Consider the following 17,678-nt stretch of genomic DNA (forward strand, 5'->3'; position numbering starts at 1 on the left):
CCCAAACAACAGCAAATCAAAAGTTTTGAGAAGACTACAATAGAAGTGAATTGTCCACAACACTGAACCTTAATAGAATATTTTTATTTACCAGAACCTACTTTACCAGGTTTTGCGACAGAAACGCTGATCTCAGCACTGACTCCACTCCCACACTCACCTCCATTGAAAGCTCTTAAGGCATTTCATGAAATGTAATCAAACACCTAAGGTAGTGGTCTTTTGAGGTGTGGAAATCCCCAATTTACCAAATGAAATCTGAAGGATATATGGGGTTAATAACTTGCCTAAAGATTTAACACTGTGCTTAAGGCAACTTTTAAGCACTAGTGCAGCAATTCACTCACGGTTACGCCTGTTTCCCATTTTAAATTCCGTGAAACCCTTTTTGCTCTGCTTAAGTATGGTTATAGTAAACTAATTGCAGAAGCCTTATTGTCACATGTTTTCCCTGTTTTCAGAGACCCCTCCATGCAAGGAGTACCCATTTCCAGAGACACACAGACAGAAGAATGCCTGGGAGCAGCTGCAGGAAGTCACCCATATCCTCCCATGCAAGTTCACCAACATCAAGACCCTCCTGCCAGATCTCTGACTAGCCTTTAAAAAGCACATTCAAAAACTGTTCCACAACATCCCTACAGTCACATAACCAGAGTTCATCCCAAAAAGTAAGATCCTTTTTCTAGTATCCAATCTGAAGTGACTTAGCCCAAAAGAAGGGCAATGTCTTCTTCACAGTGGCCGTGAGGACGGAGGGATCACTCTTCCTTTTTCAAGTGCAAATGAGAAGCCCAAGATCCCATTTTTCCATTTGACTTCTTTTTAAAGTCAACTCCTACATTTTTTTTTCGAACTGTCTTCATGAAAAGTTACTGAAATTTATGACAATGAACCTGTTTTCCAAAAGCCTAATCACGGTTGTCCAAATCTCAGGCTCAGATTTTCACATCCAAGTTTGGAGGCTTTTCTACGCACTGTGTAAACTACCATGAGCCGCTGTGTATGCAAAAGTCTGGTGTATGAAATGCACTGTCCATACATCAGAGAAATGTGGGGGTTTTTTTTGAAAACATGACATTTGAGTGCAAGCATAAAGTGAGAAACAACCGATACAGCATTTTCTGTGTATAAAAGAAAAAAGAAAAGAATAAGATCTTTTCTATGCAATAATATGTCAAATCTTTACCCAGTTGTTTACAAGCTTAGTACACAAGTAGGATCTATGTTTGGAGATCCCTTAATTCAGATAGAAAGCTGACAAGCTAATTGGAAACTGTTGCTGACACTGTGTATAATCAACTGATTAAAAAAAAAAATCTTTACAGTACTCAAAAATCATTCGCCTTTCTCCTCAAGAGGTTTATCCTAAACAATTTTCTACATGTCTTCCTCAGCACACCAAAAAAGGTCAGGAAAATATCCCACTGCAGCTTTGGTATTTCCTGACAGTGCAGGAGAACTAATTAGCTGCAGAAGATGACTGCAGAAGGAACTGATCTTAATATCTTTAAAACTGATCAAAACAGTGAATATTTAGAGGCATTAGTTTGCACTGGTTACAAAAAGTTAAAAGTAAATCTCAGAACCTGAAGTGCAGAGTCAGCCACTGCTCCCTTCAGCAATCCCTTGGTTGAGCAGTTTCTGCTCAGTCAGAGTCAGGTCCATAGTATGAGGGCTCCAGTCCCACATCTATCAATGCCAAAGTGACTTTGACAACCAATTTCAAAATCACAAAGTTTGAAGGAGCACAAGTGCCCTCAGTGCACCACGTAAGACAATTGACAAGAAGCAGGCATTAGTGAAAAGCATTTTTAGCAATTTTTGCAAGTAAATGAAACAGCAAAAGTTGTTTTCTGCTTTTGGAAATCATCTCAAAACAATAGACAACCAAACTGTTAAAATTGTCTTCCCAATGAACAGAGTGCTTTTGCTTTATGGGCATGAAATGGAAGGGCACTTTCTCTTCCTAGGGAAATGCCACACACAGCAGAGTTATCCAGAACAGCAGCTGATGAATAGCAAATACCTATAGTGGCCTTTGGCAAGAATTAGCAACATACTAAGCAATACAGCACTGTAAAATCAAAGTCAGCATCAGTGCCCATAGCTCTCATCCTTCTACATCACAGAAAGTTATCTGGAGTTTAGAGATTTGCTACACACGGTACGACTGCAGCAGCTCACAAGCTGGTGTCAGCCGGGCAAAGCACTGTGATGCCACAAGATTACCAGGAAAAATGGAAAAGCTGATGGATATGAACAGGCTACTGAAAATAGGATCTTCTGTTTGCTAAATGTCAGTTTAACTGTGGCCTGAAGTTAAAAGTAGTTGAAGAAGTTTCTATAAAAAGGCCATTCTGTGTTTACATTGTATCTCTTGTTGATGAAATCCACTCCCTGCAGCAATAAATGTATAGTTTTCAGGCTGACAGCTGGAACATCATGGGCTGAAATCTTTCACACACCTCTGATAACCAAAACATCAGCACTGGAACTCAGTTAACAGTTTATCTGTTTCCTCAACAAGAACAAAATCCAGTTCATGTTCCTAGAACACTGTTGGCTCCATTCTAGTGAACGAACATAAATGGCAGTGATTTCTTTTTTTAATAAATAAAATAAACATCTTATCTCTGAGTTAACAGTGTCTGTGTGACCAAGATTCATGTAATACACTTTTGGAGCTGAACATCATGTAAAATTCTGAAGAGTGGATTTGTTTTCCCCCATTCATTTAAAAAAGTATTTTTTGTTTGTTTTAGTAAAATTATATTCTTGGGAATGCAGTAGTCTGTTACTTAAGTGTCAAAAGAACTAGGATGAGCAGCATTTAGGCAGATAACAAAAACCAGGTGGTAGTAATTCCAAACTGTACTCTTCCAAAAAACATTGTTCTATTTTTAATAAGTATTAAAAATAATTTTGTTAAAAAAGGAAGACAAAAGATTGCAAGTAGGAAACTAGCTGGGGACCCCTTATATAGAGAGCAAGAATTCATATGAGTTGTCCCAATCAATTATTGTCAGTAGAGCCACAAATCTCAGCTCTCCCAGTAACAGGTTCATAAATTATTTTTGTTCCTTTTAATTCTTGGAATAGTTTTTTCTTTTGTGAAAATACAAGATTAAAAAAGATCAGTGTGTGCTGATCACTAACACTGGAAGCACAACTGGAGGGCTGCTTTTTAGAGCTGAACTAATACTGAACAATGTGAAGACAAGAACCATTGAAGGTCTTTGGCTTTCAAGTTGCAAAGCATGTTGGAATCTTAGACCAAAATGAATGATAGAAAGCTGCTAAAAACAGCTTAGGAAGAGGAGGAACTTGTCAAGTGGTACTTCCCCCTTTGTATTATTTTTAAGTAGTACTATGACACAGCTCCATATAGAATTCCTCTGATGTTTAACATGTATGAAAATATCCTGCTGTTTAAGTTAAGAAGTGATAAAACTAATGGGTAAATCAACTATAATTATCTAGATCTGAAAGACCTCTAGAAAATCACCTTAATTCCTGTGATTACAAAAAGTTCAAGGTTTTGTAGTATTCATGAAGTATTTAGTTAGAAAGTTAGTGATTTATAGTTTCCTATAGCAAATGTAAGTATTTGTTAACATCACCACTACTGTGTATTTTACCTGTAATCTACAGGGATACCCTACCTATAGGAATAGACATGTAGTTTGTATACAGTTCACTGCACACTCCTCTTGAATACCTTCTTTTTCCCTTTTTTATTTTTTCCTAAACCCAGAACTATTTATAGGAAACATTATTTACTCTTTATATATGAAAGACTATATTAGGTAGCACGAATTACTGTTTGTCCTGCCCCTTTCCCCCGGTCATATTGAAATAGGCAGAGAAGTCATTACCTAATCTTCTTGCAAGTCCAAAGTCAATGAGTTTGATGCTTGTACCAGTCTTGTTGACACACATAATATTTTCTGGCTTCAAATCCAAGTGAACAATACCCTGCTTATGAATGTACTGAACTCCTTCTGAAATCTGCTTCATATATTTAATGCACTCTCTCTCTGTCAGCTCGAAGTCTTCATCAATGATGCGTTCAAAGAGCTCTCCTCCAGAAACCCTAGGAGAGACAGAAGAAAAAGAGGACTTCTGCAACATTTTCATTTGGGGAGTAATCAAACTATTTCTTTTACAGAAATACAGAGAATTCAAGCTTGCAGTAGTCACTTCAGGATGCAATCTGTGTTTTGTAACGGCACTTTCCATAGGCACAAGGATAATATGGGAAGAATCACCTCTTGTGTGTGGTATAAATCAATAGATGTTTTCCACTCTGAATCTCTGTCCCGGGTGAGGGCTGTGAGACACCCATACTGTTATCCCAGGCAGCAGGGATTTATATCCTGCCTTTAGGATCCATCACCTGCAGCTGACAGTAAAGTGTGTGCCATGTGACTGTCACCCTGCTGACATGTGTTCAAAACACCACTCCAGACTCCAAGTGCACGTTTCTCGCTGCTTCCTTCCCTCCTGTGATCCACCACTACACAAGTGCAGACAACATAATTTAGAAATAAAGAAAACTAAAGTACGTAGAATGAGTCCCAGAAAAAGAGGACAAAACTTCTAGCAGATGAGCAAAAATTTGGGAAGAGGAGAGATTGAGAGCGACAAAGAAAGGCTGAAGAAGGAAGAATTCTGATGATATGGTTAATTGGAATGCAAAGCTCAAAGGGTAAATTACTGACCCAAGTGAGTTCAGAGGGAATTTCCTCCTTAGCTATGACAGGACAAGGATATAACCCACAACACTTTCAGTGCTGGTATTTTTAGCTGCGTCCTCATCACACTCCTTGTAGGACAATTCCATTTTTATGCTTATTAAAGACGTGAAATAATTGGTCTTTTCACGGTAGAATCTCCTGGATTGAACTGTTAGTGGAACTAAAGTGGGACATTTTTAATCTAGATTTAAAAAAGCATAATTTAAGTTGTGGTTTGTTAGTTTTGGTGGGTTTTTTTTGTGTTTGGTCTTTCTTTTGTTTTGTTTTGTTTTACATTCTGAGTAATCACTCAACTGGTTTATCTGCTTGCATCCAAAGATGGGAAATACTTTTTTCTTATGCTGCAGGGGAATAACCCATTGAGAAAGGATCAAACAGTGATGAGAGCTTTGCTTTTAGAAATCTGTTCTAAATTAAAGACACCATAGTCTTTATATGGTTTAATATTTTGCAACATTCGTGCTTATTGCCAAATGTAATTGCACATTTCAGTTACAGAAAGAAAACACAAAACTGAAAACTGGCCTTGCAATGCTTGCAGGTTGCCAGATATACGATTATATCCCTCATGTACCAAACTGAAATTGAAACATCTGGAGTTCTGGATGCATTTGTTGCTTTGGCTATAAGACTTCAAAAGAAATATGTAATTAGAAATGCTACTGCAGCTTCCTATGAGCATGAAAATAGTAAGAATAGCATATGTTTGACAAACCGAGAGGTTGTGTTGTATTAGAGCACATTTGTAACATAAAGCAATAATATGGCCAGAGCTGTTGAATAAACATCCAGGGGATCTAGTATTTTGTTACTTCAGTAAGACATTAACCAGAATGGAGGTGTTTATGAAAACATCTGCAGGCAAAACGTTTATATCTGGAGCACTGTGCAATTCCAAATGATAGTCATCCTAATACTAAAATGTACCAGTTGTTTTTGCCTGTTTAACACAGATAATCATGACTTATTTTTACTGTAAATGTGCCATAATTTTCAGATCCTTAAAGGAAAAACTTTTCAGAAATCATACCATTGTCTCAACCACCCCTTTTAAGCATATTTTTGGAAATTAACTACTGTTAATACATCTGCATGCTGGTTTTACCATGGGAGCTCTAGACACTCTGGTAACAACGTTAGATTAAACTGCTATGCATTTATAGAATGAATAATGTTGCATTTATATCCCAAGCCAAATCCAGTTTAATTTTTGCCGGATTAGGAAGCTGAATCAAACCAGTGCAGATTAGGTTCTACCCATACACAGAAGGAAAAGTTGGCTTTGTTCAAACAGCCACAACTAGTTCAGAATCCTCTTTTGTCTTCTCTAGAAGAGGCCATAGAGGAAAATATTCATGTCTACAGAACCACAGAATACACATTTTAAAATTGTTTTATTATAAACTTTAGGTCGTGGAGGAACAGTGAGAAGAATCTGTTGTCCAGACAAATTCTCAGCTGCATTTTAATAAATCTATCTCCAAACCTTAGTGACTTGTTCTGACTTAAATCACACCAAATGAATGGAGTTTAGTGCTGAGATTTTTCTCCAATAATCTTAATCTTTTTCTGATCTATGTCAAAATTAACTGACTATCTGAAGTATATAAAAACTTTAAGGCACTTATCCCCAGTGCTGAATGACATTTACAATGTGATACTATTTTTCAGATTTAGTTTTTCCACTCAGATGCTTATTGTGGTACCAGTACCTTCCTATATTTGAAAAGGAAATGCCTGAGAATTGCCCCTGACTTCCAGCAAATGATAGATGGAAAGGTTTTCAGGTAAGAACATCTTACTATAGTGTTTGATTTAAAATTAATAATAAAAAAATCTGATTTTAATTTAAATATGAAATCAAAGCATGTAATATAGTGTAATGAAAAATATTAAAAGGAGAGAAGGTGAAGTCTAAAAGGTTCTAAGAAAGATATGGGAATAAAATTAAAATGAAAAATTTATAATAAATACCAGGAAGAAAATTCCAAAGCTGCTTCTTACCAATAGCTCCAATTCAAGTAGAGGGGGATCTGCTAAATTCCATTCACTACTAAAATCTGGTTTAAAATGAGACTAATAGCAGGTAAGCTGGATTTATTTGAAATCCGTGCATTACCACAGTTCTGCTGCAGGGCTGGGACACACTGCTGCTGCCTGCTGCTTGACACTTGGAACTTTCAGTGGGGTGTCTCAAAAGCCAGAAAAGGTGGCCACCCCAAACTAAAATCACACCCTAATTATACTGGTTAACAAAGCTACTTTAAATTTGATTGCACTTTTCCGTATTTTTGAAAAGTAAAACCCGCTTGCTGTCAGGGGGGAGCTAATGGAGTGTAAAGCCATATGCTATTCCAGACTCTTTATACATCTCCCTGTTTTCCATTAGGTTTGCCAGCTCCCAGTTCCAAGCTAAGTAGGGTTCCCTTCCCTTACCATCATCAGCTTGCTCAACTGCTCAGTCTAAAAATAAAAACACCTTCTTGCACATAAGTTCCAGGGTTGTAAAATCCAATTTTTGAAATATGCCAGTGCAGTAGTAGTTTGCACATAATCTAAGCAAGTGCCAAGCAAGCAAAATAGACATATAGTCTCCTTTGCCTCAAACAATTTCTATCTTGCTCAGAACTTGCAGCTAGCAAAAAAACTGCTTCTCCTTCTTGCATCAGACAGCACATGAAGTAGGTGTGGCAGCAGAACAGTAACTGATGTAACTTTTTGGGAAAAACATCAGCACAGATCAGGATTTAATCTTCCTTTCAGCTGCTGCTGCCAAAAGTATGGGATTCAAACCAAGAAGGTGCATTATGGATGATGCAAACAGTGGTCATGTTGGTCATTATTGTTTGTGAAGCCTGACCATTACTTTCCATTTTGAACTGTGCAGATTCTTTTCTTATAATAAATTTTGTTGCAAGAACATGTATTGAATCTTCTTTTTTTTTTTCTTTTTTTTTTCCTTTTTTTTCTTCCCCTGGAAGTAAATATCTACTATCTTTAAATACAAAGGTACCCAAGTCACAGCCCTGTGAGATGCTTTACAGCACTGCTTCTGTGGTGCTTTTCTGCTGCTCCCCACAGTAGTGTGGCATGAGGAGCCCATGGTGAACAATTTCTGGGAGGTAAAAACGAGTTTTGCCGTCTTACTCAGCAAGAACAAGACAGTGGCATAGCCTGTCTTCAAATTCTTTGTTACTTAATTATATAGTTTTGGATGAAGTTACTTTCAAGTAAAGGAGAGATTCCCTTCTGCAACAGCTACACCTGGGCCATCATGGAGAATTTATTTATTGACCTTGGGGGCAGATCAATTAATGTTTAATTAGTTTTTAGGGAAAACAGCGTAATCTTTCTGCATCTACTGATCTAGATTTAGAACATTCACTGCCTTTACCTGTGGAGATTTTTTTATACAGAACTTGTTATAAATAAATGTTTTGCAATCAAAGTATTTCTGTGTTGCAGGAAAACCACATTGGGCTAACCCTTTAAGGTCTCTTAAAAATATAAAAACAGGATATTATGAAAACTGAAGTGTTCCTAATATCTCTTGAGCACTATAAATTTGTCATGATAAATTTTTTTATGGAAATTCAACTATTTTATTAGAATGTGGCTTAGATTTTTGCATTCTGATCCACATCTTTCTCTCCTACTGTCTGTTGTGCACCAACATTCAATTCTCTGCAAGAAACATCTGATGTATTCTTCAATACATGTTTAGAACTGCCTAAAGGAAAAAAAGAATTCTCCTCCTTAAACACATTTTTAGTTCTAAATGAAAGTCCAAAATGCAGCTTACTTTCTTTCTCTGCTCTCCCAAGCTGGCAATAAAAGAGTGAGCTGCAAACACGTACCACATGTACTTTAAAAAACAAGCAAACAAGATTTTAAAAGATACAACACAGATTCACTTACACAGTTTAAACAAGTTGGATAAATACTTGGAAAAACTCGCAAGATGAGAAAGCCATCCAGGCCCTGCAAATCCTGAAGTTTTTGACAGTTCTACATCTGGGTAAGTTGCTACTTTTGTATACACAATTATTTTCAACATTATTACCTTTGCCAGTGTGATCTGCTTTATACTTACATTTCCAAGACCATAACGATGTTGGCTTTTTCTTCAAAGGCATCTACACATTGGACGAGTTTTGGATGATGTAGACAGTTCATGATGCTGATTTCATCCCTTATGTTCTCTTTTTCCTTAGCAGAATAGGCTTTGAAAAATTTTCCTGCCCAAACTTTTCCAGTCTTCTTTTCAACAAGCCTAAAGACTTGTCCAAATTTTCCCCTGAAAATATATAACTATTTCCATAAAATGTTTTTGCAATGTATGGGCCACCACGAATAGCAACATTTTACTAAATATTACAGCACAACCAGTCCATTCTGAAATAAAAGTGTCTTAATTATTGTTCTGTAATGATTTTGTGCAGAGTAATCTGCAAGAACTCCTGAATGAATACCACATTTAGAGATACCCTGCCATTCCAATGAGCAAGTTTTATGTAAGTGTTCAAAAACTGGACTCCTACCAGGCTTTAACGCATGTGACTGAAGTCTTTCTGCACAGTTTTCTATAGGTTGTAGACCTCTGAAGGGGCAGCAGATGAGACATGTCAGGCGTAGGATACAGGTGAAATTAGAATCTGAAATGCTCAGCACTGTTATTTCACATTGCTGTATATGTACAATTCTACCTCTACGTTACACTTATCAAGATTTATTAATGACAGCACACAGGATCCCCTGGCCTTCAGCACAAATCACTGAAAGATTATCATGGCATGCAGTTCACACAGCCACGAGTTGGAGCCCTGAGAAACACAGCCAGGCTAATCACTGACCTTCTCTTAGCAATACTATTAATGCTCTTTGGGATTATGACCCCTGTCAACAGAGATTCCAGCCTGTGGGCAGGATAATCTTATTACTGCTAATGGATATAATGGAAATGCAAGTACACAACGTGTATCTTTTTTTTCAGATAGCTTTTAGAACACTGACAAACAAATGAATCCTCTAGCTTTATTCATTTGTGGGCTCTGTTTTCCTTGCCACAAATACATGTAAGTGCCTATTTAAAATTATCAGTTAATAAGAGTAAATGATCTTTATGGAGTGGAAGCCAACATCTATTTAGCAGGGGCCCAGCTGGAATGTTGAAAGTGCAAGACACCGTCAAAGAACGAATGCATATGATCTTTATAATTGACTGGTAGCCTTGAAAACTCTGTGTCTTCAAAAGCACAATACAGTACTTACGATCCCAGCCTCTCTTCAATGTTATAGACATCTGACACCTTCTGTTCAGTGTTGATTGTAACCGTCCGATATTCCATCTCTGTTTCTTTCCCCTCTACAAACAGGTATCAAGGACCATGATTAAAACCTCCAGAAAACGTGAATGAAAAGACTTGCATTTGTCCTGTTTAAAATATGCACTTCTTACCATCGTCAGATAGCTCCGCTTCATCCTCTTTAGGTTCTGTGATGAAAATAAAAGACACGAATAACATTTTATATAGGATATGGTAGTTACATAAGACAGTCAAATTATTCACAGTGACAGGGACAACTGATAGATCCTATGGCAAAGCAGCAAAAAGCAGTCAGGGAGTTTGTGCATTAGCTTTATAGTTAAAATCTCTTCACCACTTCTACATGAGTATTAACTACATAATCACAGTTTGGTCACCATTTCTGAATACATCAAGTTCATGTGGTTTGCAGTACTTGTCTATCACACCTGCCTAGTAGAAACATCAGCATAGTCCATCAGTTCAAAGTGACCTAAGAATTACCTCTAGGAATGTCCTAGGGAAATAGAAAATAAATTAAAAATATTAAAATCAATATCACTTCTGGTTCAATGACAAATCTTTTTCTAGCTTTGATATGCCTTTTTTGGATTGCAAAGCCAAATGTTAAGCAAGTTTGTACATGAAAAGATTTCTTGCAAAGCATCTAGACAAATTTTTCAGACTCAAGATATCAATAAAATTTGGACAGCATGCGTTTCTCTGAGCATGGCTGAATTTTGTAATCATTGAGGTTCAAATGGAGCCTCAGTTCTGCAGCCAAAGACAGGCAAGATGTTGGCAAGCCCAGTGACCTAAGTCAGAGTAAAAGTTGACCTGAGTGTCTTGATTTTCATTTTTAATTTTCATATACATGAACTGCCAGTAGCACTGTTTTGTGAATTGCTCCCTATATTGCCTGCAGATATGCAGGGAAATGGGGTATGGCTGGGATGTTGTTCTATATTATACTGAGATGGCTTGGGCTTGCTCCTAAGACCTGTGGCTATGACCAGTAATTTGAGAAACTGCAAAGGCAGTTGCACAGTGACCTGTTCAATTCTCCCTGTAGCTGCTGAAGCTGCACTTTGCCATCGGGGAGTGCAAGCCTAACCAAGGGATTTATCCCTGCTGTGTCAACAGATTTATGTTATGAAACATTAATTCAGTGCTCTGGGTGCTGTGAGGTGCTTGAGAGTACAGAGTTATACAGCAGATGAGAAGAAAGCAACAGAAATAAAGGATGCAGGGTGAGCAGAGAGCTGCTGTGGTTCATCACCCTTTTACATCCAACACATAATGCTGCATCTGTGTGCTGGTAGCAAAGCCAATCAAGCAGATATAGTCTGTTGCTAAAGCCTTTCTCTCTTTCCTCTGGGGTTGTGACCCTTGTATGTTCCAGCACAGATGAGCTGGTTTGCAGAGATCTACCAGAGGAGCAGAGAGGGAAGCGAGCCTACCCCACCCGGGGTTGCTGTCCTCAGATCTTCCTCAGCTACAAACCACTCTTGCATAGAGCACATCGCATTTTCCTCCCCTTTTAAGGGCTGCATAAGGGAGCTGATCCCAGCCACGCTGCCAGTAGTTAATGTTTGCCAAATACTGATTAGGCAAGAAGTGAGTTCCCTGTTCTGCAGTGACATGGTATTGAAGCCATGAACTAGAAACATTTTGGTCCACCAGTGGAAGCCTAAATTATATAAGTGGAACATATCTGAGCTTGGTAAGTGCTGAGTAGCTGTGCTAAAACCTTTCTCAGAAGTGAGTCAACAGTACCAAATTTTCCTCAAACCTGGCAATGTTCACTTTAATCTGTTGTGACTTACAGCCTTATCTTAGTAGCTGTTTTCTTTAAATGCACAGTGAAAATTTAGCCATGCCTTTCTTCGCTATGATTATATTGAGATTGCTAATATGCTCTGGCCACCTCAGTATGAAAATCAGTAATCAAACTTCCTGGCAGCCACAGAAAATCCCTGGTTACTCAGCTAAGTGTTTTCATAGATGGCAGCTCAAAGTCCTGACTTTGGCAGGTGCTGAACACATGCATTTTCCACTGCCTTTAATTAAAGCACCAGTTATATTCACACACTTGAAAAATCACTCTTTAGATGACTTGCTCTTTTTCCACACTAGCTGCAGTATCAAGAATTGAAATCAAGAAGCCATGGGATTGGGAGCACAATGACAACCCACCCTCCTGCAAACAGAACACATTATCTTTTCACTCAAAACAACTTTTTGTTGCTTTTTTTCTGTATGTATCACAATGATTCATACACTTTCTAACATTTTTTTACTAAATCTATATAAGAAAACTCTCAGTCTTAAAAATAAAAATATCTTGTTTGCTTTGGTCCGGTACAGATAGTGCTTGCTCTAGGAAAAACAAATATAGAGAAGAGTCAGGTCCCCAACTCTAGAAGGTGTTTGTCCAGCAACTAAAGAAAGAGGGCATTCAAACCCGTACCATCTATTCAATTTTATTGCTACTCTTCATGTTATTTTTCCTCCCTTTGAAGAGAAGGTGCATTTTCATTTAGAGTGGGTTTTAAATCTTACAAATAGCAGGAAGTCAATTCTCAGAATGCATCCAATTTCTCTCTTGAGGAGAAATATGATTTACTTTTGTTTAGAAATGTCTGTTGAGAGGCTTACACAGTTTTGTGATGCTGCATCACTTTGCTATCATTTTGTCTTGCTTTGGCACTGAAAGATAACTTCACAAGGGCAAGGTAGAACACTTAAATCTCCAAAGCCCTACATATATAAGTAAGGAGGGAGAGATACAACATACAGTCCACTCCTCAAAGGCAGGAAAAATGGCAAAATACATTATCCCTGGTCCGGGATTTTTGCTGAGATTACTATCAAAGTTGTCTACAGTAGGTAGATGTGGGTGTGCACAAAAATGCACAAAATCAGTCTCTGGTTTTGAAAATAATGCTGATATTTGTGTGTTTCATATTTTAGTACCAGTTTCTGAATAATTTCTGCAATGATCCAACTCTGCCTATTAGTCCTTTGAGAAGATCTTAAGCAAAAATTAAGAAGTAAAAGATACTGAAAAATATTTTTCAAAGTACATACAACTGTAATCAAAAATCTTAAAAATATTTTTAGCATCCATAAAGTGGCAAAACCAACATGCTAACTCAGATAGCCTTGAATTCACAAGATAGGTGTACTAGAGGCAACAGGACTGAGGTGCTTTATCATGCTAGGATTGAAAGCATGGGAACTACAACTAGGTATGAGATGCCAGTTCAGTTTCTGCTTCATATTCTGTGCTTGGCTAGCAGCAAGCACGCTTACTTTTTCCAAAAGCTAATTTGGGATAGTGTTTATGGCTTGTTTTTCCATGGCGTGTCCAGTATAAACTATAATGAATCCATCAGTGTATTTCAGGTGATCCACCAAACATCATTTTCCAACCGGGCATGGACTGAATGTGTAACATGTGAAAAGTTTTGTCTCCCATTACCTGTGCACTGCACTGCAGAAGTCTGTCAGCCAGCACTCACACGGCAAGCCAGAAGGAGAATTATTGGTTGCTTTCACCAGGCAGGGATTTGGGATCCCTGAAGCCAAGTTTCCACACCGCAAACACACAAATCTTATGTTCTCAGACACCCACATGGAGTCTGGGAAGGGCCTTCAGCACACACAGAGCGAGCACAAGCATTGACCGCACAGCGACACATGCAAAGTGTGTGCAGCTGCCTGGCCTCACTAAGGAACTGTTAAGATAGAGTTTCATTGAATTTAGATATTTTTTCTCCTAAGAACTAACCTTCTTGTTTCTCTCCAACCTTTACCAGCTCAGATTCTTGGCTGGGCTCGCTGATGCCGTACACATTGGCAGCCCGCACACGGAATTTGTACTCCCGGTCAGCCTGCAGGTCCTGCACGTTGAAAGAGGTGCTGCGGCAGGTGGTGAGGTCTGTCCATTTGTTGTCCACTGAGTTCCAGATCTCCACGGTGTAGGACTGCACTGCACTTCCACCATCATAGGAGGAGCCATACCAAGAGAGAGTGAGGGAGGAACTCCGTATGTCTGATGCACAAGGTGTGCCAGCAGGTGGGTCTGGCTTATCTGCAGAAACATAAGCAAAGCACCTTGGATGAAATTGTGAGGATGAGAGACGGAATTACCGTTAGGCTATAACTGGCCCTAGCTAACAGCCCTTTTCTTTCCATTCCTTTGCTCTGCTTCAGAGGTTTGTACTGCAGAAAGAAGGAGCAACCGGACCGCAGACAGCTGTACATGACTTACTCAACAGGGATGCCAATCCCACATTGGCTTCCACACGGGTTGTTCAGTTCCGTGGGCATCTGGCTAAGCCATGCTGAAGCCTAACGCCCTTCACAGGCATCATTACAGAAAGTGGAGACTGAAACCAGTCACAGCTATGCCTGCAATCTCCCACAACAGTACAAACCACTCCTTGGTGATCTTCCTTAGAGGAATATCCCTGTAACAGTACCATCACTGTGATGCTCTTTTTTCAGTTCCCTTCATCTGCTTCCACACTTCAGGGCTATTGATAACCTTTCACAGCCTCATAATGTGCCACTCATCCAAGCATACCTGGGTAGCAGACATACTAAAACCAGTTTGTTGGCATGAAAACGAGACCTTGAAGGGTGACAACTTTGTCTGCTAACAATTTAGTGAACGACTTCACCTATCTGCAGTTTTCGGAAGCCTACTGCACTTTTTGGTAAGAAGGAATTCAATTTAGAGTACATCATTTCAATATTGAGAATTTTTTAATCTCATATGTGTTTTGGAAATTGTTGAGGAAGTGGAAGATAAGAACTTCTGGTTTTCCTCAGTTAGAGGCTTGCTCCTGCAGTCCTTATTTGCATTACGAGATCAAATATTACCAGAACCTGGAGTGCAGATGAGCAGATGAAAACACCCAATAAAACACAAAAACCTTGCAGTTATACAACTTTTTCAAAGTTAAGTTTAATGATTAGTTATCAAAATTAATGTTCTTCTAAGACAGAAAAATGATGACTTTTAAAAAAAATTACTGATTTAGAAAATAATTGTGGGAGTTAAGCACTTCAAAAGACTTTAAAGGGAACAAATATCTTCCTTGGAAATAATCCTCTCAGAAATAATCTAGCAAAACCTACAAAATAATGATGATGTTGATCTGGATGAACTAGTGGCCAAAGGCTGAATGAGAAATCAAAGGATGGGATAAATGAGAGAAGATGAAAAGAGAAAGCCAGAAAGTGTGAGATCCTACAAACATTGGTTACACTGGACATGGACTGATAAAAATCTTGTCCCATTTTGCTCGTTAAAACTGCTAAAGGACATTATCACTTTCTCTTTAGGAAAGGCTAGCTGACAAAGCCACTTTCTCAGCAATAAAAACATCCAAATGCTGGAGAAAACTGTTGTGGACTTTGATCAAAGCCTTACTGTGGCAGATTATATCAGTTATCCCTCCATACTCATATTATTATTCCTAGGAAAATTGCTGAACAGACAGAAATAGCCACAGTTTCTCACAAACATGCCTTTAGTTCTTGGACAGAGAAACCTCTCCTCTGACTGCTGTGGTTTTCCTCATAGAGAGGGAAATTGGGATAGTCTAATCTGACAATTAAATATCAGTGCACTATTTGGAAGAATGCAAGTTTCGTTGCCCACTGATTTCCCTTTAAAAAAAGGTTTTTAATTCCTTTTAGTTCAGTTGTGATGAAAAATAGATCTCCGTCCACAACTGAAACACATTAGAAGATATATAAATAGAACTTGTTAAGTATGAGGGAAAATACTGTGAGGGAGAAAGGGAGATGGACAATAAGTTTGCCACTGCATTCAGTAGAATGCCCAGGTGGAAGAAAAAGGGACTGCCAGAATCTAGGTTGTCTTTATTCATTTTGGCAACACTTAAAACACCATTCCACTAGGAGTCATCATTATACAGTACATCTCTTACTAAACATGTGTCAGAGACCATATACCCTTAACCCCTGGAATGGCTTATTGGCCCTGCTTAGTTGTCACATTTTACTCACCTCATTTCTGGCAGAATAAAAGGGACTAATAAGCATGATTTTATAGTGTAGATATAATGAACTCAATGACAGAGGGGTTATATGGTTTGTCTATGATGAGAAAGAGAGATTGTAGCAAAGATGAGAACTGAATCTTCATCTCCTGGAGCCTGAACAGCAGCACCCCTCTTCCCCATACCAGTCCTGCCCCAGCCTCCTTGGAGCTGCAAGAAGTGATAATTCAGTGCTCACACTGTTTTCAGTATCAGAACTCCTGTACCACACTACTCAGCCACCAGAGAGCTGGTTGCATGGCACACATGGATTGTATGATTTCAGTCAGACAGCCACCTTTTTTTTCACTACAGCTTATTACCCATGCAGACCTTGTTGGGAATGATGCTTAACCAGTCATCAGTCCTTTTCAGAATCTTTGCAGAAGAATATTCAGCTCTGTGTCTTGTTTCCCTCCTATATAACCATCACTTTATCATCTCAAGATGCAGATAGAACTTGAGTAAGTATTATCCTAAATCCAAACAGAACTAGAGCAGTTCTGAGAGCAAGAGGAAAATACTTGGAAGAAAAAGCTAAGCCAGTAGTTCATCACCTTACAGAGGCATCTGTTCAGGATTGTCAGTGTAGTGGTTCTCTGACACCTTCTGTGCACACAGCTCAATCTGGATGGTATGTGCTGGCTTAAAAATAAAGTGTTAGGTTGATCTAATGCTCTGCACTGAATTTTATATTGAAGGACAAAAGTGTGCCTGTGTTTCGGTATTTGCAGAGCATGGTAGCCTGCTTCCTGTGCAGGACATGAAAATACATCTCCCATTGCTGACTTTCAACACACTTCTGTTTTCAAATGAAACTCTGGGCATGATTTATCAGTTTCCCAGGCCACAGTTACCTTAGTGACCTCTCTTTCCATGACTCACTTAGATAACTGCAATCCCTTTGGCCAGCAGTTTACAGAAGCAAGGCTTAGCTATGTATTGGAGAGAAAACATTCATGGCCAAGGGGACATCAGTGGCAAAGGAAATGCTACATGGCTTTAGACTAGTATGTGCTAGCCTTGGGAATATTTCTACTTTCCTAGTAATTTTTTTCCAGTAGGCAAAGATGAAAACCTGCAACCCTGGCTGGGCTCTATAGAGCCAGAAAGATGCATGGTTTTGTTTGAAGTCTACCATGTGCCACTGCTTGCAGGTCTGTTCAGTGCAGAAATACTGGGTGGTAGCTGCTATGGAAGATCATAAACAGGAATGAAAACCTAATCTTTGCTCTTTATTAATATGACAGATGCATATGTACCATTTTACCATGCTTAAAAACTATTTGATATCAGGCTGGATGGTATTCTACAGCTCTGCACATTCAGAGAATCTGCAGATGGTCTCTCCATGTGCCTGTTTTGTTTCTCACAGTTTATTCTATGGGGATTTTAAAGGTTACCGTGTATTCATTGGTCTGCATTGAAAGCTAGAATATTTTGCCAAACTACATTCTCTTCTGGAATGTGAAACCTCTATCAGCACAATTAATTGCTTCCAATAAAATTATCCTGTGGGTTGAGGAGGGATGTGG

At 38.7% G+C, this 17,678-nt stretch overlaps 1 protein-coding gene across 1 annotated transcript in view; it reads right to left on the minus strand.

The window, feature by feature from the left end:
• Nucleotides 1-3,823: 3,823 nt before the first annotated feature.
• MYLK (myosin light chain kinase) overlaps nt 3,824-17,678 on the minus strand; it is a gene marked incomplete at its 3' end in the record, with an annotated part of 183,550 nt that continues 169,695 nt past the window's right edge. The window contains exons 22-26 of the mRNA XM_017820844.1: nt 13,860-14,162; nt 10,219-10,254; nt 10,032-10,125; nt 8,854-9,057; nt 3,824-4,096 (exon numbers count right to left, since the gene is read on the minus strand). Of these exons, the coding sequence (XP_017676333.1) occupies nt 3,824-4,096; nt 8,854-9,057; nt 10,032-10,125; nt 10,219-10,254; nt 13,860-14,162 (910 nt within the window). The remainder of the gene's footprint in view (nt 4,097-8,853; nt 9,058-10,031; nt 10,126-10,218; nt 10,255-13,859; nt 14,163-17,678) is intronic.

The sequence above is a fragment of the Lepidothrix coronata genome, unplaced genomic scaffold, assembly GCF_001604755.1.
Source record: "Lepidothrix coronata isolate B3197 unplaced genomic scaffold, Lepidothrix_coronata-1.0 Scaffold86, whole genome shotgun sequence".
Classification (NCBI taxonomy): Eukaryota; Metazoa; Chordata; class Aves; order Passeriformes; family Pipridae; genus Lepidothrix; species Lepidothrix coronata.